Source organism: Orcinus orca, chromosome 14 (genome assembly GCF_937001465.1).
Source record: "Orcinus orca chromosome 14, mOrcOrc1.1, whole genome shotgun sequence".
In the NCBI taxonomy this organism is placed as follows: domain Eukaryota; kingdom Metazoa; phylum Chordata; class Mammalia; order Artiodactyla; family Delphinidae; genus Orcinus; species Orcinus orca.
This window is the reverse complement of record NC_064572.1, coordinates 26,329,498-26,357,271: the sequence shown is the minus strand read 5'-3', so window position 1 is coordinate 26,357,271 and position 27,774 is coordinate 26,329,498. Positions and strand designations below refer to the sequence as shown.

Here is a 27,774-nt window from a genome sequence, read left to right as displayed (position 1 = left end):
AGGGACACTAAGATCACACTTGGTGATTCAGTGCCTTCAGTCAGGTACTTATAGGATACTCTTTTGTATATATAATGCTGTGAGTATGGAATTTTTTTTATGTTATAGGTAACATCTAGTACCTTGTACAAATGCACAAAATATTAAATAAGGAAAAATGACAACTGTTGAGCTGGCTATTCTTTTGGAGCAATGATACTCAATATTCTTTCATTATGGGAATTAGTAGGCTGCTGGAGCTGTGGAATTATTTGATTGTATTGATCTGACTACAAGAGGAAGCCAGGGCATTGGCGGTGAGTGCCAGGGAAACTTTACTTGCCAGAGCCCTGGCTGCATTTTTTCCTGCTGCTTCAGCTGGTTTCTTCTTGTTCTCTTTCTCAAATTACTCCATGAATCTACATAATTTTCATGAACTCATTGAATGTGTAGTTTGTATAGAACATTGACTTAGATTTATTTCAAAACATGTTGTCAGGAAAAGGAGGAAAATATATTTGGGAAGAGGGAATGCTGAGTCAAACTAGATATTTTCTTTTCTGTCTTACTCATGCTTCTGTTTTCTGCAAAGCAGATTTTCAGTTATTTTAATGGGAGATGAGCAGTCATGGTCTCTGTTGTATTATTTTGTGGATTACTATTATTACTACTTTGGGGACTTCCCTGGTGGTGCAGTGGTTAAGAAACCGCCTGCCAATGCAGGGGACACGGGTTCGAGCCCTAGTCTGGGAAGATCCCACATGTCATGAAGCAACTAAGCCCGTGTGCCACAACTACTGAGCCTGTGCTCTAGAGCCTGCGAGCCACAACTACTGAGCCCGCGTGCCACAACTACTGAAGCCCACGTGCCTAGAGCCTGTGCTCCGCAACAAGAGAAGCCACCGCAATGAGAAGCCCGCGCACCGCAACGAAGAGTAGCCCCCACTCACCGCAACTGGAGAAAGCCCGAGTGCAGCAACAAAGACCCAATGCAGCCAAAAATAAACAAACAAACAAACAAACAAAAAAACTCTGGGTGTGTTTACATTGCTTACTTTTATGGTATACAATACTTACTGTTTGGGCTTAGAGATACTGTTTGCATCTTCTTATTCTCGTCTGTTGTGTGTGAAATTTGGTAAGGTAGTCAAATAGGACAGAATTTGGATTTCTTTCTCAGTACAGAGACCGTTTTAATATTCAGTTTTGACATTTTTAGAACATACCTAGGTTTGTTTTGGATTTAAATTTATTCATTGGGCTTTTTGTTTAAAGTTTGAATTTGGTTTGCAAGGAGTTAAAAATATTAACACAGGATAAACTCAATGTTCAACAAATTATTTTGGGGTTTTGGTTCATTTAAAATTCCCACTGAAAACTTTGAACAGGTAAAATCCAGAAATATTAAAATCTCTTAGATTGTGCTTCCTTTCCCAGCTTCAACTGAGAGGTCATTTATTTTGAGAAGCAGTCAATATAATGAGACTACAGTGCACTAAACTAATGTAGAAAATCTCAAGAGGTCTGTTTCAATTATCAAGCACAGTGGCCTATTGGAACAAAAAATTTTCAAATCAAGGCAACATTAAATCTCTTTAAGTAAAATATAAATCTCACCTTAACCTTTGTCTTATTTTTGTCTTCTGTACTTCAGCTGCACCTGCAAGGTAAAATTATTGCTTTTACTCTATAGCATCTTTAAGTGTATATGTGAGCCGACGGGAATGGGATGTGTTTGATAGGGATCTAGCTTAAAGTTATATTATAGATTTTGTATTACCTCTCCTTGACAATTATTTGTTGTTTTAAGTGAAAAAATGAACTTAAATGAATGAATCATCATAGTTTGAGTACTTGGAACTATTTAGTATCAATAAATGGAGGATGTAAGTTCTGATAATGAAAGTTCAAGCTTAAATCTCCACATTATGCAAACTCTGATGTTTAATGAAAACATCTTGTGGGGATGTATCATTATTGGATTTCCCCCCTTTTTTCTTTGGCCATGGAAATATTACCTGGAAGTATTGGTTTTCATGTTTCTTATTTTGAAGGCTTGAAAATATGTTTACCCTAAAATTCCTATTTGGAGTTGTATAAAATTCACAGATAAATGTGAAGAAGAAATAGTTAAGAAATAGAGCTTATATTTCTTAGGGAAGAGAAGATGCAGGGGATGATGAATGCTTTAGAATTAAATAGGTTGATTGGTAAAATAGCTTATGTTAATTTATATATAAAATTACTTAAATTGTTTAGAATCTCAGATCTGGTGTTAGTTTGATTTGAACATAGTGAGAAGGGACCAAGAAGTGGGCAAGGCACAGAAATGATCATACAACATGATAAATAGTTTATATAAAGGTCATTAAAATTATGTTAAAAGAAAGTTGTTTACTATGCTACAAAAGGGGGAAAATGAACAGACTTTGGCTGTTTAAACTGATGGGTAGAACCAGTTCCCATTTAAGGCTCTGAAAACTCCTTTGAGGCCCACCTCAAATTCCCTCATGTCTTCCATATGACCTGAGTCTCTCTGTCAGTATCAATGTTTTTTTTTTTAATATTTCACCATGTTACTTTTTTTTTTTTTGGCCATGCCTTGCGTCATTAAGGATCTTAGTTCCCCGACCAGGGATCAAACCCATGCCCTCTGCATTGGAAGTGTGGCGTCTTAACCACTGGACGGCCAGGGAAGTCCCACCACATGTTACTTTTATCTCCTTTTTTGCACTCCTTTTACTACTTTGCCTTGTGTTAAAGTTAATGGTAGAGTAGAAAAAGCATAAACATTATAGTAAAAATCCAGTTCCATTTTGAAATGTATAGACATATCGAATCACTACGTTGTAAACCAGGAACTAACATAGGTCAGTTATACTTCAAAAACAAACAACTAAACAACCAAAAAAAAAACCGCGTAGAAAGAGGGATCAGATTTGTGATTACCAGAGGCGGGGTGCGGTGGGAGAGGGAATTGGACAAAGGTAGTCAAAAGGTACAAACTTCCAGTTATAAGGTAAATAAGTACTAGAAATCTGATGTACAACATGATAAATATGTTTAACAATGTTGCATGTTATATTTGAAAGTTAAGAGTAAATTCGAAGTGTTCTCATCACAAGGAAATAATATTTTTTTATATTTCTTTAAAAAGAAATATAAAATACTTTCTTACAAAAGTATCTATATGAGATAATGGATGTTCACTAAACTTATTGTGATAATCATTTTGTGATGTATGTAAATCAAGTCATTATGCTGCACACCTTAGGTTATACAGTGCTATATGTCAATTATATCAATAAAACTGGAAAAAAAGGAACATTTGGCCTAATACAAGGTTTTGTGGTTCTCAGGAGAACCTGGACAAAGCCAGATTAGGAGAAAAGGCTGGGTGAAAGAAAAATTAATGAATGTATCTTTTTATGAATTAAAATTATGTATTATTGAAAAAAAATGGTTCAAGCTTTCTGAGTCTCAGTTTACTTGTAGAATGGGAAGACAAATAGGAACTCCAGTGGTTCTTGTGAGGATTAACTTGGAAAGGATAAAGTACCTGGCACTGAGCAGGCACTCAGTAAATGTCAGTATCTTTCCCATTTCTGAGTTTCATGTCTAATTTCCCTGGTAGTCTATAAGTTACTTTAGGGCAACTTATATTTTGTTTTATATTCATAGTGCCTTGTACATAGTAGGCTCTAAAAGATTGTTTGTTGAATTTAATTTATTGTCCTGCTGTGAAAGTTTAGCACTATTATTTCCTGTTTCTTTTTCCTCTGTCACCTTGGATTGAGATAAACATGTTGCTTTCATGAGATTGAGGATTTAATTCAGTAGAATGCCATTATAATATGCCTTATTCCATGGACTTTGAAATAGTAAGGGTCAAATCATTTCCCTGGAAACTTAATTATATTCTATAAAATCTTATTAGCCTGTCTCGTAGCATCATAGTCACAGTGGAATTCTGGTGTGTTTAAGATGGTGAAGTCTCTGTCTGTAGAATTCTATCTAATGGCACACATTGAGAATATGGGAAATAAATGACATAAAGAAAGAGCAGATGCAAATGTCTTGCAAATATTACTTGACATTTTCAATCACTAATCCTCTAAAGTATGTTCTAGTTTACTAAAATAAACCAAGAATTCAATTTCTTGTGAGCTCCTTTTGCTTAATTATTAGTAGCAGAACAATATTCTGTGATACACTGCAATTTGTCTTCTTTGTGTTTATCTAGTATCTGACTTAAAAATGAATGGAGCATTCTGATTCAGCAGAACTGATTTCATTAACTCATGTCCGTTATAGAGCAGAAATGAATAAATGTTTGCTGAACATGCTACATATGCTTCGATCATCAAGACATTTGTTCTCCTTTCTTCTCAAAATATAAGATCTGAGAGATCTTCCTGGCTGAAGTTTGCTGGGTGCCTATTCTGCATAAATGTTTCTATAGAGGCAAGTGGCTACCTTTACATAAATTTGTTTCCATGATTGGGATGTGAGACCTCTTTTTAATACTTTCTCATTATGATTTGAAATTATACATTCATTGCAATTTTTTTCTTTAGGAGTGGTAGCAGTGTATCCTAAGACATGAAGAGTTAAAGAAAAAATTTTTTTAATGCAGTATGTTCTTTTGTTAGAATGAGGACTAAACAGGCTTCTCATTCATGCAATAATGTTGCTTGTACTTAGCACATAGTTTCTAATTCTGTATAATTGTGCCTAACTATTTAATTCAAAGGCAATTAGCTAGCCTCTGTTACCTCTGTATTATGAATAGGAGAAACTGAGGCTCAGTATTGACCATTTGTCTGTGTTACTGGTTAGGAATTTGAGAAAAATATGCTGCTATCCTAATGATTTACTTTTGTTTTCGATTTCAGTTTCAGAGGACATTTGAGTCTCTTAAAAATGTTTCCAACAAATCTGACCTCCAGAAAACCTACCAGAAGCTTGGGAAGGAGCTGGAAAATCTGGACTATTTAGCCTTCAAACGTCAGCAGGTAGGATTTAGAACTCTCCTTGGTGGACGATACGAACACTTTAGTCTTCTCGCCTTCCTGCCTGTCAGAGGCTCAGGTGGGTCTGGGGAGACTTATCTTCTAATATTTAGGGCAGAAATAAGTTGTGCTGTGTGGTGCTGACCTGCCGTGTTCACACGGCTTCCTGCGGCATTCAACGTTGTCCTTGCTTTTATATGTGCACTTTGGGGGTTTCCACGAGTGTCCTTATACCTCTTTTAAAGAAAACTCCTGCTGGTTTGTGAAGGTTCAACTACCCTTTGACTAAGGATGCCTTAGTGGCATAAAGGGAACCTCTATGTAGCTTGAACAGGTGGCTTTTATATTTGACAGGGGGATACGTGAGGAGAAAAACCACCTCAAGACCAAGAAAAGGATGTGGATGTACATACAAGCTTAAAGAAAGGAGTCATAAATATGCCAAATAGTTTTTTTTTTTTAGTTTAGCTTTAGTTTTCTTGTTTGATCTCTGAAGATTAGTAAAAATTTGCTAAATGTGTAAGGTTAAAGGGAAACATGCTTTCCAAGTGCACGTCTTTTAGCCTCTTTTTATAGACCACAAGATAAATCCAGAGCCAAAATAGACTTTTATAGGGCTGCTTTTAGAGTTCATATTTTATAATATTAATAATCATTAAGTTCTGTGTGTTTGCAAGATACCGCCATAGTAGGTAGCTACTTTTCCCAAACTGGATCTTTTCCAGTTTCTTCACATCCACTAGGTGTCAGGATCATCAAGCTTTTACTGGGGCTGAATGTTTGTTCCAATCAGAACAACCAGGTAGACGTTTAAATTAGGTTGCATGAAATTCGGGAATGTGCTCAATGATGGATAGCATCTAGAAAAATGACTAAGTGGCTGACTCCCATGGCCAACCACCGAGTCCATTACTTAAGACTGTTTTCTGTTAGTGTGGCAAAGGGTGTAACTCTCTTGACGTTGCCTAATTTACAAATTTTGGATCTTTTGGAAGGGGGATTTCAAAGCAGTACTTCCTTTATTTAGTTAAACCTTATGAAGTCAACATGGTGTGGTCTAGAAATAGTGACTTGAAAAGAGAATTGTGTTCTAGGCTTGGCTTTATAATAGACATTACATGGGCATTTAACCTTCTCATGATCTTATTTTCCTAGGAGTTATATTTGTTTTGTAGAGTGTTCTGGGGCAAATGCAGTATCTTTGCACGTACTTTAATTTATATGAAAAAAGACACAATATCCATTTGTTTTATTTATTGATTTTATATTAGTGAAGGCCTAGGAATTAGCACATGTAACAGAAGCAATCACGGTTACTGAGAGCTACTACAGTAAGTTCCCAAATGATGCTGCTTAAAATTCACACTGTGAGTCACTGCTCTGGCCTATGTAGTTTTTAGTACAGTTTTGTTTCCAAGAGCCATATTTATACCACTGGGGGGTATTTGAGTTGGCAGGCAGTAGTCAGCATGCTCTTCTCTTATCCTTTCTCATTAGCACATTTTCAGTGATTAGATTCTTACATTAGCTAATTGGGAATTTGGAAAAATGTGAATGCTTCAAGGGCAAAAGGGCATAACTCTGGGAGAATGGCATTGATGACAGACAGGTAAATTGCATGTGTATGTGAGAGAAAGATGGGCATGTCATTATTTATATATGTATACGTATGTTTATGCGTATATAAATCTTATATTCTATTTATTAAATGACAACTGTCTGCCACATAGTGTGATTAGAACATTTATGGATTAGATCATTAAATAATTGTGACGATATAATAAGGTTGGTTTTATGAGCACCGTTTTACAGATGAGGAAACTGTTAAGAGAGTTAAGTAACTTGCCTAAAGTCACTAGGCAAGTAAAGCTGAGCTTCAAATAGGTATCAGTGACTCCAAACCTGGGCTTTCTCCAATATCCCTGCAGGGAGCCAGGCTGGGGGGATAGTAAAGTGAGGAGTTCTAGGCATGCAGTATGAAGACAATTTTAGGATAGGACAGACATGGGGCTTAAAGAGACATTTGAAATGGGCATCTGATGAGAGGCAGAGACAGGGGCAGTTCTCTCCTCCTCTCTTTCTTTCATGCAAATTGTTCAGTATAGACAAAAACACAAAAGAATTTTTGAAAGAATATCTTCAGACAGCTAAGAAAATGTATAAAACTTTATGTTTACAATCTTTGAGTGTTATATCTAGGAACCCTAGTTCTAGTGAAATTTATTCAAACAAGGCAATTTTTTTAAACTCAAAAGGACAAATTCTTGTGAAACAGACTTACCTGCATACATAGAATACTGTCAACCCTTTGTTTTACTTGATTCTGCTTTTCCCTATATCTAGTGATCATTTTTTCTACATGGAAAAGATGGAAGGGGAATTAGAGTGAAATGGTCAGAAAAAGGATGGTAGAGTAGAAAGAAAGTCAGGGACCAAAGAGCGGTAAAAAAGAGGGAAAGGGACTTATAGGGATAAGATAAGAGGGATAAAGTGAGGGAAATTAAGCTATATTTGGTTTTATACTACATGCATTTAGTAAGTTAAAGCGTTTATTTTTGAAGAATTAAAAAAATCTCAAAATAGAGAAAGGGAAAAAAAGAGATAATTACAAGAAGACATAGTGAATGAGGGAGGTGGCAGAGAAGAGAAAGACAAACTTTGTTTCCCATTAGCTTCCAAATGTAGCAAAGCTGCCTAGAAATTTGTAGTATTAACCAAGTTCTTCTGTACCAAAGCCACAGAGGAATTGTGTTTCCTGGATGGGCAGGGTTTAAAGAGTCAGAACATTACGTTTTCTCTGACTTGGTGGGATTTGTCTTTTATGTCCTATCCTACCCTCTGTAAAGTCCCCCAAACTTATAAACACACATTAGTAAGTTTCCCCTACCGGAAAAGATTTAGGTCTCTGTAAAATTGCCATTCAGCAAGAAAGCTTCTGCCCTATAAGGCAGGATGCTTTGTACCAAAGAATTAGTCATGCTTTGTTCCCTGGTCCAACCATATTTATCATTTCTCTTTGTGACAGAACGTAAGCTCTGTAAGGACAGGGCCTTGTCTGTCACCTTCAATGCTGTATGCTCTGCAGTGCTCACAGCAGTATCTGACCCATGGCTAACACTCAATAAATACTTGTTGGTGCTGTTATTGCTATGAACAAGGAAGCATGCCAAAAGTTTTAGCCTCAGATTATAGGCAATTAATTGATGTGTTTAACTGTACTTTTTTTATATAATTAAAAAATATTTTATTTATTGATTTTTGGCTGCGTTGGGTCTTTGTTGCAATGCGTGGGCTTTCTCTAGTTGTGGGGAGCGGGGGCTACTCTTCATTGTGGTGCGCGGGCTTCTCATTGCGGTGGCTTCTCTTGTTGAGGAGCACGGGCTGTAGGCACGTGGGCTTCAGTAGTTGCGGCTCGTGGGCTCTAGAGCACAGGCTCAGTAGTTGTGGCGCACGGGCTTAGTTGCTCCGTGGCATGTGGGATCTTCCCGGACCAGGGCTTGAACCTGTGTCTCCTGCATTGACAGGCGGATTCTTAACCACTGCGCCACTAGGGAAGCCCTACTGCACTTTTAAAATTCAGAAGGGTATTAACCCTGAGGCTTCCTGGATGCCAAACGTTGACAGATTGCTCCTTGCCTTATGTATTATTTAGGTTTTCTCCTAACATATTTCATTTTACATCTATTTCTTTAAACAAACACAAAACATCAATATTATCTTAGCTATGAATTAGGGATGCCCAATAAACTGACTATAATTATTTTCTTGGACTCTTTCATTAGATTTTATTTTCTGTCCCTTTCTATGACATTTTAAACATCATTTTGAGAGATTTCTTTCCGTAGGCCACATATATCCCTGGAATACTTTGCTCTATTCTTTTACTTTTTTTAAGGGTTGGTGGGGGCGGATTATTGTGCTTTCTCTCCTAGGTGTAAGCTTAGCCTTGCCTTGCCTTGCCTTGCCTAGCCTCGCCTTTCCTCCCCTCCCCTCCCCTCCCCTTCCCTCCCCTCCCTTCCCTCCCCTCCCCTCCCTTTCCCTTCCCTTCCCTTTTTCTGCTCCTGCTTCTTTCCTGTTTGTTTGTCTTTTAAAGAGTGAGTGCTTACACTTCAACTATTCTTTGGGCTATATTTTAGGTTGGGGTACAAGCATTTCTCCATTTTCCTAATGTCAAAAAGACTAATGTTAAAAATAGCTTTGGTTGGAAAAGGTGAGAGGAGGCTGTGATAGATGAGGTGGTGGGATTCTCAGGATGAAGCCATCTGAAGTAAATGGATGACAAAGCCATATTACCAAGAATCTGGAGACTTTTTCAGTTTTTACTACATCTGAAAATGCAGTCTTAGAGTTTATTTGTTTAGGCTGTTTGGTTTTTATCCTCCAGGTTGATGATACGCAGGAATGGTAATAGCAAGCTGCAGCTATTATATAGAGCCCAGGTTTATGTATTAATTTGAGAGTTTATAAATCAAGAGATTTCCTTGGAGCTTTGTTTTTCTGGAATAAAATAAAATAAAGTTTGATATTCTAGACTCTAATTTTATTCCTTTCTTCTATTCTTATAATGCTATTATAAGTATTAAGAAGTGTAAAAAGTAATAGCATTATAAGACACAGCCTGTTTTCAGAAACTTTTAAAGTCCTTTGGTATGAATTAAATTTGACATTATTGAGTTGAACATTATGTAGACTGAAGCACATTTACACACTGATGTGAAAATTTAATATGTAAAATTAAAATATCATACCTCAGATATACATCCATGTTTCAATGTGTCACAATCCCTGATCTCCCTCTTGTCTCCCTGATCATGGCATGCTATTCTTGCCTTCTGAACTTTTCACAAGGTTCATAAACTTGATATTTAGGATATCTAGCCCTTTTCTATTTACCTATTTAACTACTAATCTTTCTTTAAAGCTAAACTGAAGTCTAGCCTCCCTCATGATACTTTATCCTATGGCTTCCAATCAGTATGTAAGCTCTTCCTTCTTTGCCATTCTTAGCTTTTATCCATGTCATACAATTTAGAATCTGACTGATTACACACTTATTGAAGATCCATGTAGTGCAGGTTAGAGTGTGGGCTTTGCAGTCAATCAAATCTTGTTAGATTATTTGTACTGCTTTAGGCACTGCAGCTTTTTGTTTTAAAATGTTTGGAAAATAATACCTAACTTATAACCTGTTTTGAGAAAACAATATATAAAGTGTAAAGTACATATATGCTTTAAATCCTTTAAAATACATAAAGGAATCAGTATATAAAGGTCTTACCATAGTGCCTGGCATGTGGTTAGTATAAGCTGTAGTTACTATAATGTTGTTTTTGTATTATTCTCATCTGTCTTCATCCTAGATGGTTGGTAAGTTCCATAAGAATACGCTGTCTGTTTTGTATACTTTTGTACTTCACGTAGGGTCCAGCACTGTTATGAACATAGAAGGTAGGATTATTTTGGACATTTGTAACATAGTGGTTAGTGAGCTCTGTCATAAAAAATGTTGATACCTTTTGAGAAGGGAGTTGCAGTATTTGGTTCTAATGTGTTTTTGAGGTAGTGTCTCTTGATGGGCAGTGGAATTAAGGTCCTGAGTACTTTGCTGTGGCAAACTATAACATAAGGTAGGGTGTTAGACCCAATGTTCTGGCTAAACCCCAACTCATGTTATAATTACATCATGTGTGCCTAAACTTCCTTTGTGGTTCCAGGTGATATCATTCAGCATAATATTGTTCTCTCTTTAGTGATGATGTTCAGGAGTGAACACTGCCTTTTTCTTTTTCTGAGCTGAGTTAACCCCTTAAGACAGCTCCAAAACCTGAAGGGCATACAATACCTTACAGAATAGGAATTGAATTTAAAATGACCCCTTATCAATGAAGAAAAATAGAAATAAATCAGATGAATTTTATTTAGTAAGAATGACTGCAGGTTAACACCTTGCATTGAGAAATAAAATTCTAGGTGGATAATGACTGACCACATGGAAAAGAATCCTAAGCTTCTTCGGAAACTCAAGAACTCTGAGGGACACAATACAGCAATGTAGGACTCCTGTGAAATCAACACTTAGCAAAACAAAATGGATGATTGTTAGGCTTTGCTGTTTCTGTGCTATAGAACATAGAGTAGAGAAGTTGATGATTTCAAGTAATAGTCTTTAACCACGTAAAGACTTATAGCAAGACTTTATAACATTTTTTATAAAAAATGTTATGGATCATCTAGGATAAAGGGATATACAGTGATATTGCACTGGGAGTTGTTTACCTGTAAGGACGGTGTAAGGGAGAACTAACTTCCCATTTACGTTAACAATAAACTAGAAGTTGTAAGTATATTTTACTTAAGACCTTTAAAAATAAGGTACATATGCATCTGGGATTATTTAGCTGCAGTCTAAAGAAGAGTATAATTGGGGACTGAATGAGTGTTATGGTAAGGTGCTAAACTTCTAGAATGATAGTTCTATAAGAATAGATTCACTTCAGTGGTCTTTGTTAGATGAAATATGTTAATGGCTCAATTGGGAGAAGAGCCTTCCCTTCCTTATTCTGTAATTAACCCAACTCTGTTGAAAGAGTTCTGATTGAATTATTCCTTTTAAGAGTAAGTAAACCAAAGACTGCTGCATTGAAATATTCATGTCTATCTTAGACGGTATTCTGTTTCTTATTTGCCCGGTCAAGTAAAATGATTATTTATGCCATTTATAAAACTGTTTCTGAAGATCCCAGAGCATTTCAGACATTGTTTAAAAATTACACAGATTTAAAAAATGCTGGATTATAATACAGTGTGCTACAATAAGTTTCAAGCCAACCCAAATGTGCTTTATTCTGTCCACTGCATGTGCAATTCCATTTTTATTCAACTGCATACAATTGTTTGTCTCGCAGGAAAAAGAAAGAGATGGCATTACATTTATTCTTCAGTTTTCTGATACAGACAGAGAGAAGAAGGTTGGATACATCATTCAAGGTCATTCCGAGTCAGTAGCAGATTCAGAATTAATATCCACATTTCCTAATTTCTAGCTTATTGCAATAGCCATTCAGCCATTTTTACTCCTTCATAAACTACAGATCTTTATAGGGTGATTTCTTTTTCTATAGTTATAGTCCGAAGTTAAAAAACCTTATGGATTTTTATGTAAGAACCTCACCCTTTATTTAAAAACAAATAATCAAAATGATGCATATTATATACTTGTTCTCCTTCTAAAGTTTGATTTCCACATTGGATATAGTTAATAGTCATGACAAGTAAGTGTATTCTATTAAATTAGTAAAGTAAAAACATTGCAGAGAAATCTTTTAAGTTCTAAGGTTTGTTATTTTATTTCCATCTGTTGTCTCAAGGGTTTCGTTTATTGGTGGCAATTAGGTAGAAAGCTGTTGAATCAAGCACATACCAGCTGATTTTCATGCACCAGAAAAGATTTATTAATTTTTTTACAAGGTTGTTTGCTATATGATAGTTTATCTTACGGGGAGCTTATAGCTACTTTGTAGTGGGGTATGCTCATTGAAATAGTTAATTCTTTGTCATGGCTTGTTTTGAAAACTTACAATGCTGATAGGAATTTTAGAAGTGGTAAAAAACTTTAGTGTTTGCATCAATGTGGCAGTTATTTGTGCATGTCTTATATTGACATACGAGTTCATAAGATTGTCATTAGAAGTTGGTATTGATGAGAAATTAAAGTTCTAAAAGAGTTAACCCTGAAAACGATATCTTCGCTAGTCTGTTTTATAGCTTGAAAATGACCTTTGTGTACAAATCAGATAACTTTTTACCGCTAGGATTATGACCTCTGGTGGTTTAAGATGAAAACTAAAGAAGATATAGAAGAATCCGTGAACCTTAAACTAAGGAGTCTTTAGAATTCATCTAACTCAACTGTTTTAGATGTGAAGAAAAATGAGACCCAAGGAGATTAGCTGTCTTCTGTTAAGCTGTACACTTTGTTAGTGGTAGAGCTGGGACGATAACAGGAGATGATATGTTCTTTGGTTCTTTTCTGAGTCATTTAGCATAAGTCAGCCAGTTGTATACTGATTCTTTGGTATCTCTGGTTTGTATTCTGAATGTAACTATAGATGCTTATAACATCCATATATATGTATAAGCTGTATTAGACACTGAGAGATGACTATAAATGGAGATCATTCAGTAGTGCCATTTTTTAAAATGAAAAGACAATGCAATAATATTACAACATTTTAGAAGAGGTAGAAATTATATGCATCACCTGGTTCAACCACTTCAATACATGGATACACAAATAATACAGAAAACATCATTATGTTCTTTTCTATTGTATAGGAATTTTCATTTCTTCGGCAATTTCTAGATCCTGTGCCCTCTAAACCAGTGCTTCCTAAACTTTAATATGCATACAAATAACAAGGGGAATTTTGTTAAAATACAAATTTTGATTCAATAGATTTGAATTGAGACTGGAGAGTCAAACAAGTTCCTCAATGATGCTGATGTTGATGGTCCATGGATCATACTTCAAGTATCAAAGGAGTTTTAATAATAAATTGCAGGAGAGCATTATTTCCAGTTGTGTCTCAAGAGCCTAATATAGTCCCTGGGACATAGTAAGTACTTAATAAATATTTTGGATTTGAATTATGATCCAGTAGTAAGATTTGTGTCTATGTTTGGACATAGAAGATATTGCTAGCCTACAATAATATCCTTTATCACAAATTTTATATTGTTTATTTTGATGTTTCACTGTCATGTGAAAAGACATGTTATGCACGTACGTATTGTGTTTTTATAGATTACATATTTCAGTAGTTGTAGAAGTTGTCCTTTGTATATTTTTGCTACAAGTGAAAGACTGAATATGAGAGCAACTGAGTCTAAGGTACAGGAAGCTGAAGAAGAGTGAGAATGTATCAATAGTATTTTAACACTGCAGTGTTCATTGTGACTTGGCCAAACTGACCATGGGACCAGCTGGTATTGACTCAGCAGCATTTGTTCCAGAAAAGCAAGCTTGGTCACATACTTACTATACAACTGATGAAAACTAAAGTCTCAAACACATTCTTAATTAATTTGTGTATCCAAGTTGTGTGTCTCTACCTGATTGTACAATCAGAAAGCATCACAATGTTACTGTGTCCTTGTCAGGTGAAAAGATTACTGCTACAGCTACAGCTCTCCATGTTAATAGTAGTGCTGGGAACATGCCTAGAGCGCTACTGGCTAAAATTCAAAGGAAGTGTTGATGCTGCTTAGATGAGGCCAACAGTTCTGCTGACAGCAGAGATTTAAACATGAACCCACCAATCATGTAGCCTTTTGTAGATGTTAGGCTGTTTGTTTGTAAGGGGTTAATTGCCTGCGGCTAGTTTAATATGTAATGAGAAATTCAGTTTTTCCTTTATTTTTTAAAAGCGTACTCAATTTTTGCTCTCTAAAATACCATATTTGGATAGTTTCAAGTTGCTATTTAGGAGGAAGCTAGTCAGCTTTTATATTATTTCTCATGCTCCAAATGTGACAGCAGTAGAAGCACATGCTGAAATACATCTAGGTGCGGGGAAGTATCACCGGAAGACGGGGCAGCATTGCTGGCTTGCTCCACATTTTGCTCAGTGATTTAAAAGGCTATGTACCTATATAGGTTTTCTTCCATGCACTCTGGTTTCAAATGACAAAAAAAAAAATTTAACCTAGTTAATATTCTTCAAAGTCATATTACATTTTAGATGGGATATCTTTGAATTTTTGCAATGTAAATAGCTTTTCTTCTATGGGCAGCTGACACTTATATTCATTGATCAAGTTAACCATATTTTGCTTATTAATATTTTTAGTATCACCTAGGGGATTTTAGCAAGATGCCACAATCAACCTATAAGTTACATTGTATTCTTCCCTTAACTGTATTTTTATGAATCTAATTTTTTCTCTATTGTAGCGTACAGCATTAATACATGCTAATATTCTCTGTATAAATGCTGCTTTTATTATTATAGCATTTGGTTGCACCATAGCTAAGTATTTGTCATCTACTCTATTATAAAATCTTTGTTCCAAAGGAGCTGTATGAGCCTATTAGATATATACACAATTAAGTAGGTAATGATCTGTGGCTGCATCCATACAGCATCAACAGCTGACCTGGGTTGGTTTTCCAAATATGATGCTGGTTGATAGATTAAGGGATTAAACTGTTTTCGTTATTTTGAGGACCTTTTTTGTGCTCTGAATTTAACTTACGTATTTTGTTGTAACCTTACTTTTTGCTTAGTGAAGAAATTATAGTATTTCCTCATTATGATTTAGATATTGGTGTTTATCTCTATTGTGCTAAGCTCTCCACCCAAACACTGGGAGTTACTGAAGCCTCTCTTGGTACTTTCATTGGTGCAGAATGAATGGTCTACCAAATGTTTCATTGCAGATAGTTATACATTTATGTTTTCATCTTAAATTTATATTTGTAAAATTAAAGTTAATTGAGTTTAGGTCATTTCCCCGGCTTCAGTGTTAGAGTGATTAAGAATAGCTAGGATACTTTTGACAATTTTGATAATCATCATCTGTGAATTTAGAGAAATGAAATGTGGTAAATTACTTTGGAAAATCTCCAAGCTTTGGGGCTTTTTTGTCAGTTTTTGAGTCTAAGTTCAAAGCTCATTTTTTCAGGATTAAGGCACCACTTCTCACTTTGGATCAGAGCAGCAAGTCCTGGGGTGTGATACTGTATCATGGGAATAAAGAAAATTTTTGGCAAGCAGCAGTGTGCATTTATTGAGAAAAAGTGGATAGAAGCTTTTAGCTTGCCTCTTGCTCACTCTAATAAAAACATGTCTGTATTATATAGTAAGAGTAGACACACTTAAGTTCAAAATGACAACTGGGGAATGATGTTTACTTTATTTAGGACATGGGAAACATTAAATCTAAAGACCAAGCTGAAGTAAATGAACTAAGTATACCTGTACTTTGTTTTGAATTTAGAAGAAATTATCTTTTGGAATATCTTTGAAATCTATCAGGAAACATTTTTTCTTGAAAACAGGGAGTACATGACTCCTGGCTTAAGATACTTAAGGTATTTGACCTTTTTTTAATGCTAAAATAATGGGCTAGAATTGGATCCCTGAAAGAGAAAATAAAAGTATACCAGCAGTAGGGTGTTTATGAAGGGAAGGAAGCAAATTAGATTCTGTATTAAGTAATGTATGATAAGTTAGCACTTGTGAACATGTGGTGCTCATGAGAGACTTGTATCAAAGGCTGTATATTTTCTTGTGCTCCAAACATCTGGTTCTGCAGATATAGAGAATATCTTGATAAATTTGTTACTGTGTAGTTTCAAGAGGATTTGGAATGGTTTATTTCTTAACCCTTGATGTAAGAACCATTTGTGCACATTGCTGCTATAGAAAATTAGTAAGTTCTTAATGTCACTAGGATATAAATATGAAAAAAATTGAAGATGAGAATTTTCCAGAATGTTTGTATAAGTGGAATAGATGTTATCATTCTACATTTTTAAGGTATTTCTGCATCTGGTTCTGTATGAGACCTGAGGTCAATGAATACAATCTAAGATCTTAGAGTAGACTAAAAAAACTTTTGGTGATACTGAAGAGCATGGGTAATTATGAGTATTTTTAGGATAGGTAGATGAGAGTGATAACATTATTTTTATGAAATTTGGCATTAAAACATTTATTTTGAAGACTAATAAATTGAAAAGAGCATTAACACTCTAGAATAATAAAAAATAGTTAAGATTGACGTAATGCATGTTGAAGGTGAAATGATTAGTCTCTACGAGTCCTCTGAAAATAATGTGTGTATCAGAGGTATTATAGACACCAGGAATAATATATATCTTATTATTAATAATGAAAATTATCATCCACATTTCTTATTTGCTACATCTGATCGTGAACTGTATTCCAAAATTGATGGAATTAGGACGGTGCTAAGAATTCATTTCATTGCATCATGTATAAGCAATTAAAATTTTTTTCATAACAGATAACCATGTTCTCAAAACAATAACTCATTTCATATCTAGCCACTTAAATGAGTATTCTCCTTAACTCAACCATACTCTAAAACTCGGCTTTACAAAAGGTTCTCTGAGGCCAGGGCTGGAATAAACAACAGGAGGTAAGAACTTCCTGCTGAAAAGGAAACTCAAAATTATCATGCAGTGATTTGGGAAGCTTGGAATTTTTTTTTTAAAGCAAATGCATTAAATAATGAGATAATATATTAAATTATATAAAAACCTGGAACTTGGCTTCAATTAAGGCAGAAAGTAGTTTACTATTTTTAAAAATTTATCTTCCTCCTAAGCACTAACACAAGCCATATATTCATTAATAAAAGCCCCACCAGTGTGTGAGGCTAGTCTGTTGAAAATAAATAGACATATATGAGTCTGTCACCTAGCAAGATAAAAGCTGTGTTCTTTATGCATGGAAATCATTTTCTACTAGAAAGAGTTGTAAAAAAATAATAGAATTATAAAGAAAGTGAGTTTATGGAAAGAGGATAGACTCTTCCAAGCCTTATGTAAACATTTTCTGATGTAAGAAGCATACTATGCAACATTTTACTTTAATAAAAAAAAATAGGTGATAATTATTCACAAAATAACAGGGGACTTCTAGTGCACATAACTGTTCATTTATAGATTATTGACAGAAAGGTTGGAATGTTAGGAGAAACTGCCTACTTGACACTCTATAGGAATAAAGATTTCCCATCTCTGAAGCTGTGGGAAAGTCTACTACCCAGGTTAGTTTTTTAGCTTACCTAATCTTACAATTACCATGTGATGGGAATGTTATTATAAGGTTATGACCTGTGCCTCGTAATGTCCCAGGCCTGTTGGTCCTGGTCCCTACCCCCTCCATCCTTTCCCAATTCCTTATGAAAAAGACTAAAATGGAACTCCTAATGCTTAATGTGCAGGCAGTGGGATTGTCTGGAGGGAGTTCAGAAGACACACTGTTTAACACGGAGAGGTGTGGATGAGCACCTTGTAGCCATAAGGGGAACCAGTGGTCTAGAGGGCACATGGTAACTGATAAAGGAATATTAAGAAGGGAGATTGATATGGAAGTGTTAGAGTTCAAGGTAATATGGAATTGGGGGTACTTTCTTGGAAGCAAAATGCAAGATTGTGTGGCATAATTTTACTTTGAGAGATTAATTATATACTTTTTTCTATTTTCACTCCTGGACTACCCATACTGGAGGGAAGTTTCAAATAAGGGCTACATAATAAAAATTTGCAAATTCTTGATATCTTTTAAGGAGAGGCAAATAGTCATAAACAGGTTGTCTTTTCACCTCTTTCCTGCCACCCTAGGAAACACCCCCCAAGCTGGGGAGAAGGAGGAGAAGTGGACGGGAGTAGGACAAGCCTAGGCATTGTTTTTGTTCCTGTCTCCTACCACTATCTGCACTACTCTCCCATTTCACCAGTGTAGGAGACATGAAATAACAGATTCCATTGAAGTTTGCGACATCTGAGATGACCAGTGAATCACAGATCTAACCTGAGAGTAGACAGGTTTCTGGAGATCTTAGGGCAGAGTGAGTGTTTTCTGCCATGTTGTCAGCCAGAAGTTTTTTTCAATTCTGAATTAGTGTGGAAGGACATCAGATAATTTCCTTGGGACCAGAGTGTGGAGCAGGGTTCATCTAAGAGAGGGAGTCAGGGAGCTTGGTCACATGGAGGCAACAAGGGAAGCAGATAGAAGAAGGATGGGTAAGGGAGGGCGTAGCTGACCTCAGGTTATCACCAGTGCCACAGGATGCAGGGGGAACTGAGAGAGCTACAGACTGTCCAGTTGCCATATGAGTGAGTGCTGTCCGGTGCTGAAGAGCAGGTGGGCAGAGTTGCATCAGGAACAGGAGGCCTGTGAAGGACCAGGGCAGATCCAGATAGATGGCTGTCTTCCCAACTGTCCTGTGTTGGCAGCTGAATGAACCCTTCTGTGGCTTAGACTCATCCCCAGGGAGGAGGAATCAGGAGAAAAATCTGAGAGAGCAATTTAACCTGAACGTGATTGAATTATAAAACTCAGCAGACTGAGAAATCACTGAAATGGGCTGAGTTTACTTGAAAGGGATTAAATGAAATTTCTGCCCTAAGCAAAACAGGGCTTGGAGTAAAAAAAAATTAATTTTATTATAGAAAAATTTGTCAATTATACTTCAATAAAGCTGAAAAAAAACCCCCAAAGTTACATTTTTGCACCTTCATGTTCATGTCTGTGAAAGTTGTATTTGCTATAAAGTTCCAAATCCAGAACTGAATGAGGGAACATTATTATGTTTGGAAATACAGCGGGGATTTAGATGGGGGTAAGTGTGTGTGTGTGTGTGTGTGTGTGTGTGTGTGTGTGTGTGTGTGTGTGTAGCACTAGAGGTGTTATCATTTACTTTGGTTTTGTATTCCACTTCGGCCATAGCCAGCTGGGAGATGAGATATCAATTCAGATAAAATATAATATGTCAAATTAAATTTGAATTTTACACAAATGACAGGTAGTTTTCTAGTATGTCCTGAATATTGCATGGGACCTACTTATCCTAAAAAAGTATTCATTATTTGCTGGAAATTGAAATTTGACTGCAAGTGTTTGCTGAATCTGGCAACCCTACTCTTTGGTGTACTTAGCCAGTGAAGGAATAAAACGATCCTGCACGTTACTCCATCAGTCTGTGACGTTTGACAACAGATGGTGCTGCACAACAGGTATTAATATTACATTTCATCGAAGAGGCAATTCTTGGTTCATCTTGATGGGTTGGGCTGGCTCTCTGAGACACCCAAATCAGGCCAAATGAAATGGAAAAGTTTAAGAAAATTGCAAGAAAGTAACCTATTTAGTAACTTTTTCTAGAACACACAAACAGTAAGTGGCAGAATCAGGTTTTCCAGGTCTAAATGGCCTTCACAATACAAATTCAACTTTTAAAGAACTTCTTACGAACATACTTATTGTATAAAGAAGTACTCTTAAAATCTGGGTGGTTAGGTAGCTGCTGCTGTATTTTCTAATGTACTCTTCCTTTATGGCCAAGCCTATAAAAGAAACCTTAGAAATCTTTTCCAGGAATCATGCCTTTGAAATTAGTTGAATTATTTTAAAGAAATCATGGGATGCTACTTCTTTTTAACTTAGCGTTTTATTCAAAGGATGTTTCTGAAATTAAACCAGTGGGAGTTTAGCCAAAATAGTGCAGTGACACAATGTTATCATCTAGAGGAATGTTGTACTGAGTTAAATAGCTCTAATTATTCGTATCTTTAAAATCATAAAGCAATTACAAAAACAACTCACTTCTCTACTTCAGTGAAATACAGTTTGATTTTGTGAAGCATTTCACCTAGCTTGGATAGTTGGCTTTCAGTAACTGTTTTAAGATCCCAATGTCACAAACCTCCTTTCTTTACACTTAGTTTCCTCTTGTGTCCCAGAATAATCCAGTGTTCTGGATCTATTTCCTTCAGTTCTCTGAGGACCTTGCTCCACTAAGAATGCCTGTTTTCTCTTTAGTTTCAACTTTCTTACTCATTTTTCCTCCCTAGCATATTAACCTGTTAAAGTTTGGTCCAAACAGCAACTACATTGGCAACCTTCATTCAAAGCAGTATCCTCTCTAGTAACAGTCCTATCTCCTATTCCTCAGAGCAAAGTTTCTGAAAGATTTTAGGTGAGCTAACCTGCTTACTAACTACATCAGTTCTTGGACAGAAGTGAGGGAATTGAATATTTCCTGTAGCTAATTATTATTAACTGGTGTTATCTTATTAAGTATCAGATACCATAAAAATCCCCAAATTGACCATGAAAATAAATAAAAACAGGTAATATAAATATAGGTTTTTTTCAAATAGGTGTGAAGCCTATAAAATCAAACTCAATAGAAAGCTGTGTTATAAATATTCCCTTCATGATTTTTTTTCTCATGGGTTGGCCTAGGTGAGGCTTCAGAAAATAGGAGACCAAAGAAGTGTGGTCTGGAAGGCCCTTCTTTTCTCAGTAAAGCTACCTTCAGAAAGCACAAGCATTTTTATTTCTTCAAGGATCTTCAAACTGCATTCAGATTTAGGGCAATATGTTATTAACATTTTTGTGTATTCCCTGGACAAGGTATATAATACCTTTTTTTAACCTCCAATTTATCTTTTACTTCTCAGTAATCTGGTTTCTGCCCTTTAATTGCACCAACACTGTTCTTATTATGATCACGGATCCAACTGACATTTTTCAGACCTTTTAACTTAACTTCTATAACGGGCTTAACACTAACTGGCCTTCCTTCCTATAAATCTTAATTTTCTTTCTTTCTTTTTTTTTTTCAAAATTTCTTCCTATTTGTCAGATCCTTTCTGGGTAAATGTTGATGTTTCCCAGAACATGAATACTTTTCCTTTTCCTTCCTCCTCATTTTTCATTTTTTCTGTACCCTCTGTATACCCTATAAAGTCATCTCATGTATACCCATAGACTAAATAACTGCCTCTAATCTGATGATTAGATGATTCCCATATCTTCATTTCTACCCCAAATATTTCTCTACAATCCAGATTTTATCTGGTTACTTAATGGGCTTTTCCAGCTCAACATATCAAAAACTGACTATTATCTCATCTTGCCCTCCTTCCCCGTGCCTTCTTTCCACTTGTATTTCCTACTTTAGCAAATACCTGCTAATTGATTTTCTTGCGTTCAGTTTCACCTCTTTCTAATTCAGCTTATATATTGTTGCTAGAAATATTATTTAAAAATGCAAATCTGAGCATGTCCTCATGTAAAATCCTTCTGCGGTTCTCCATTGCCTTTAGAATAAAATCGAAATTTTATAAGGCATTTAAGACCCATCATCTTCCAATAAGAGCCTTGTTTTCAGCCATATCGGAATATTTATTGCTCTTCGAATATATCACATTTCCTCTGGCTTCATGCCTTTGCATATGCCATTACGTCTGCATGATTATTTTCTTCCCAGAGTCTCCTGGCCTGGCTCTTACTTATACTTCAAGTTGCAGATTTGACTGCTCCTAATTTGGAGTAGATGCCACTTTACGCTGTCTTGAAAGCATTCCATGCATACTTTTATCACATCACTTGTCTTAGTGTACTTTGTTTATTTTTCTGTCTCCTTTCACTATATAATAAGCTCCTTGAAGTCACAGAGAAAATTCTTTTCTCTCTATTCCCCAACACCTAGAACAGTGCCAGGGACAAAGTTGGTTTTAACATTTTAATGTCTAATTGTCAAGTGCACAAGTAATTGCATAGTTCTGTATGTATCTCATTCTCTCTTTGTTTTTTGTTTGCGGGGAGTGGGAAGCCTTCCTAATCTTCTGAGGCTATTTAATTCAGTTTGGTGTATTGTGTTATCATTTTCTTTTGCTTCACTGTTGTTTTGGGGGGATATTTTCATCAACTGAATTGTTTTGGTTCTTAGTTCCGTTTTCTTGTTGTATTAGTCTTTTATGCTTGTAGATTGCTTGAGCCTCTGCATTCTGTGATGGTTTGGGATGGTTTTCAAGATTCCTAGTTCAAGCTCTTCTGTCAAGGTTGTAAAGTATAGATTATTTCCTGGATGACTTTTTTCAGAAGGAGTGGTGGGGAAGGATTATTAATCCTTCAGTTTTAAAAATATTCTTTTGTGTGGCAGGATCCTGAATTTTCCGTTTTAATTTTTTTATGTTCACTGTGCAGTTTTCAGAGTGTGTCTCTCCATTCCTTTTTACCCTCTTCTCCCCCAAGGCCTTTCTAAGACTGCCTCCTAGAGTCCGGGACACTGCTCCTTCCCTCTAGCTGGCTCTGATCTACCAGGACTTTTTTTCAGTAGTTTTGCAATTAGGGTGGAATTTCTCTTGATCTTTTAGATCAATTGTAAATATCACAGCTGGATTCTCTCTTTCAGTGCAGTTTTCTTCCCCAGACTGTCCTTGATATCCAGGAAGTCTTGTATCAGGATTGTGAGGGATGCAAGCTGGGATTTGGTATTAATTTTCTATTTACAAGTAATTTGAAATTTAGGTTGTTCTCTCTTTTTTAGTTTTGTTGACGAGAATAGGTTTTGCATATAGACACACCTTATTATATCGTGCTTTGCTTTATTGCTCTTCTCAGATGTTGAGTTTTTTACAGATTGGAGGTTTTTGGCAAGCTTGCATCAAGCAAGTCTATCGGTGCTATTTTTCCAATAGCATTTGTTCGCTTCATGTTTATCACATTTTGGTAATTCTCACAATATTTCAGACCATTTCATCATTATTATATTTGTTATGATGACGTGTGACCGGTGATCTTTGATGTTACTACTAGGACTCAAAGACTCAGATGATGGTTAGCATTTTTTAGCAATAAAGTATTTTTAAATTAAGGTATATACATTGCTTTTTTAGACATAATGCTTTTGCACACTTAATAGACTATAATAGAGCACAAACATAACTTTTATATGAACTGGGAAACCAAAAAATTTGTGACTTGCTTTATTGCGGTATTAATTTTATTTCAGTGGTCTGGAAATGAACCCACAATACCTGTGAGGTATGCCTGTAGTTTTATTTGCTTTTTAATTATTTTTTTGGAGAGTATGCTGGGAGGTTTGGACTTAATGTGGCTGCCATTACATTAGCTATTCATATTTTGATCATAAATGTTTAAAAGGATTGAAAAACAATGTTCCCATTTATCTCCTAGTAATATAATTTATTTTTTTTTGAAAAAAATAATTTGAGACATTCTTCAATAAGTGTTGTGACATTTCTGTTTGAATACATAAATTGTCCAACAGCATCAAGTTATAAAACAAATGTGGTGCTTACCATTAAGAAAGGTAGAGAAAAGGTAAGAATTACCACCAGTTTCATTCTTGGACAAATTCAGATTAGGACATAGGTGATAGAAAGCAAATTAGGGTCTTCAGAATTTATGATCAGTGGAAAAATACATGAGAATAAAATTACATCAAGATTGGTGCTTTTATGCTAAAGATATCTGTGATGAGTTTTTTCTTCAAGAAGAGTAGCTAAGTACTAGGTACAATAGTGAGAGCTAAGCAGTTTTAAAACAATTCGCCATTTCATTTTCATGATATTGATTTTGTCTGGATACTTATCGAAGCCCCTGAGGTGAGCCAAGGTGCTCTTCTTGGCCTCTTTCCATGCTTAAATGTTTGGTTCTTGTCAAAAGAGCAAAAATCACGTGCCACATAAGCTTCTAGTGAATAAATGCTCAGATGCAAAATGACAAGTTGCAACTTAGGTTGAGGACAAATGGTTCATTTTTCACAACCAAAAAGACTAATTTGCTCATATGGATGGCAATTGCAGAGGTAGCTGTGTGAGGAGTGGGAGAAATTATTCACTTATAATCAGCCTTGGACCTTAAAAAATGTATTTTAGTAATTAAAAATGTATTTCACTTTGAATTGCATTTGAATAATTTACTGCAAGTGAAAGCTAAATCTTAGGTATATAAAAAAGACTCCTAGGGCAATCTATAACGGATATACTAACAGAGATATGAAGATAATTGTTTTATAAAGTGAATTTAGTTTGGTTTGCTGCCTATGTACTACTTGCTGTAGTGATACATGTTAGGGAAAAATAATCAAATACAGTAAGAAATCAGCTGATTCAAGGAATCTCTGGCCCATACAGCCTTTTATTTTTTTTAAATATCTATCTGTCTATCTATTTGGCTGCATCGGGTCTTAGTTGCGGCATGTGGGATCTTCATTGTGGCATGCAGGCTCTTCTTTGTGGTGCATGGGCTTCTCTTGAGTTGTGGTGTGCAGCATCCAGAGCGCGCAGGCTCAGTAGTTGTGGCATGCAGGCTCTCTAGTTGTGGCACACGGGCTCAGTTGCCCCATGGCATGTGGGATCAGAGTTCCCTGACCAGGGATCAAACCCGCATCCCTGCATTGGAAGGTGGATTCTTAACCACTGGACCACCAGGGAAGTCCCCCATACAGCCCTTTAGAGAGCTATTTATTTGTTTTCAATGTCTTCATTTCTTGTTTTTAAAAGTTAATATTCCCTTACTTTTCTGAATACCATTCTTGTACCCCTGTACTATTTTATCCACATTTTTACTTATTTATTTCCTGTCTTTCTCTTCCTCTCCTCCCAGCACATTGTATGACCCCATACTGTCTCTTGTTGCCTGGGAACCACCAATTTAGAAACTTGACAAAGATCTGTATTTCTAATTTACCAACCTCTGCCTCCCTCACAGACATACTCAGATGCACTAATCCCCGCTAAACTGTTGATGTGAGCAGGATGCCCTCCTCTGTCTGTCCCAAGCCTGGGATTCTTAGAGGTACCCTCTTGTCTGTGTTCAGAGTTTAGAGCCCCCTCATTCACAGAGCTCTAATAGCAGCAAGTCTGAACACTCGCCTCTCTTCCCAAAAGACATGCTGTGATAGCTAGGATGGCCAGAACTGAAGCTGGGGGTCGTCACTACCTTGGCTAGGGATATGGGATTGCTAGTCTCTGCTCTTCTCTCAGGAATAGGACTCAGGATTCTGCTCCTCCCACATGAATGAGGTTGCCTGCCGGACTCTTTATCAGTTATGTGCACAGCTCTTCCCACTAGCTGTAGTTATGTTCCCAGAGATCTGGGTTACAACTCCAGCTCTTCTGAGTGCATCCTCTTTTCCTCCACGGGTAACCACCCAGTGTGTGGGGTGGTTCATGTTTAGACCTTAAACACAAATGGCCCACTTTCCCTGAAAGTAGTCCTTGAGTGACTGGAGATTTTACCTGCCTTTCTCCCTTTATCACCTAACTTTGGTGGAGGTAGCCACCTTTATGTTTCAGTGACTATTGACTTGGGCAGCTTGGCCAGAAGCCAAGAGAAGACACACAAATTCACTTTTCCATGGGTTTCTTGATCTAGAGGCTGGCTGCCTTTCAGCTAGCAAAGACTTAATGAAAGCACAGCAGGTGGTGCTGGGATGGTCAGGAAACTGTGCAGCCAGTGGAGGAGAGAGTTTTGCTGAGGAAGCTGTCTTACTGTCAAACCATAATCATCATGCTTAGGATGGTCAGTTTTATTTAGCTCTTAACTGAACTACACACAGAAAACTGACACTTCCTGCAGGCTTCCTTGTTGCTGCTCTTTTTCCCACCATCCATGTGCTAGAGCAGCAATTCAGAGCTTAGTGCAGTCGGAAGCATCTTGATTCCTCTGAAGCCTTATCCAGAATGAGGTGCGCTGCCTGGGACATTGGTAGGGGCCTATATCATGACTGGGGGCTCCAGGTAATCAACTGGGAGGATAGGTTTTAGTAAGTGCTTTTTAAATTTGGCATCAACATTATTGGAAATTTGTATTCTTTTTTGCCAAACTAAGGTTGGGGAACTTAAATGGAAGAAAGTAGAAAAAATGACTAAAGGGTGAGAAAACATGAGTCACTGGAAAGAAATTGAATTTACTTAACCTTCAGAAGGGAAGGGTGAGAAGGGGCTCCATAATTCTTCATGCATAAAAAAGGAATTTGTCTTTCTTATTGTGGAAAATGGCTATTATCTACTTCTATGAATGCAGAGCAAAATGAGAAGGTAAAGCTCTGTTATCCAGGTGTATATATGCTTGGATGCAGTTAGCAATTATCTAGCAGCTTTCACTATCTCAGTTTGTGCTAATCACTTTACCTATTATTTTTTTAATCCTTGTTCTAACTACAGTAATATTATTTTCCTCATCTTACAAATGAGAAAATTGAGGCTCATAGAAGTTAAACTTGGGGGATACAAGGACCTACAAAATACGTGAGGGAAGCAGAAACTGAACACATATACAAATACTAGCTGTTAAAATAAGTCACAGATAAGAAATCAAGCAAGAATACAGAAATTAGGAGTAGATAGTAAAGCAAGAGTAGTGGTTAAAAGAGCAAAAATCACGTGCCACATGTGTCCATGAGCCACAGTGCTTAGTTGACTCTCAGGAACCAGAAGGTCCACTGGAATTAAGGCTTGGGGAAGGGCAGTGGCTCATGAACCCATATGGTAAAGCAAGGGAGTGAACATCAGTATCCAGATAAGCAGTGTGACATCCACCTCAGATATGAGGTGACATCTGCAAAAAGACTTTGCTTATGGACACAGACTTCAGCTTTATCCAGAGAACCTATGTATATTTCTGGTTAAAGGAGACCCTTGTTCCCAGGGCTTGGGAGGTCCCACAAAGAGAATAGGTGAATGAATTTGGAGTAGACTGCTTCCGATAGCCCATGCAGTTGTGTGGGTGCCACATAAATTGACATCTTGGACTTCACAACTTTGGCTGTGACTTGCCTTTTGAAATTCCCTTAGGTTTGAGTTGCTTTTTAGCAGCTTTATTATATAACAGGCTTCTAATTTGGGATTTTTAAAATGCAGAAGGTATGGCATTACTGATATACCTGCAGGGGAAAATACTAGTCTTGGTGAAAGAAAAGAAAATCAACGAAGAAGTGTTTCTTATCAAATGATGACAGCTGGCCTTCAAAGGAAGACACTTCTAGTTGCTTTGTTTGAAAGAGAGCTTTTCTGAGTGGATTCAGATGAAAGCTGGGCCTTTTCTGTAGATTGTGGGCTTGGCTGGGTCTGTCATTAGCCTCTGCTTCTAACTGGAAATGCTGCAGTGAAGACACATACTACTGTTCTAAGGGGATATTAACGCCTGTTTCTAGTAGAAAACGAAAAGCTAATGATGAGAAAATGAAATAGGGATTAATTTCTCTCACA

At 36.5% G+C, this 27,774-nt stretch overlaps 1 protein-coding gene across 1 annotated transcript in view; it reads left to right on the top strand.

Annotated features, from left to right (window-relative positions):
- Nucleotides 1-27,774, top strand: part of LOC117196990 (catenin alpha-3-like) — a 400,466-nt gene that overhangs the window by 102,536 nt on the left and 270,156 nt on the right. Inside the window, exon 4 of the mRNA XM_033407647.2 lies at nucleotides 4,875-4,994. Coding sequence (XP_033263538.1) covers nucleotides 4,875-4,994 — 120 coding nt within the window. The remainder of the gene's footprint in view (nucleotides 1-4,874; nucleotides 4,995-27,774) is intronic.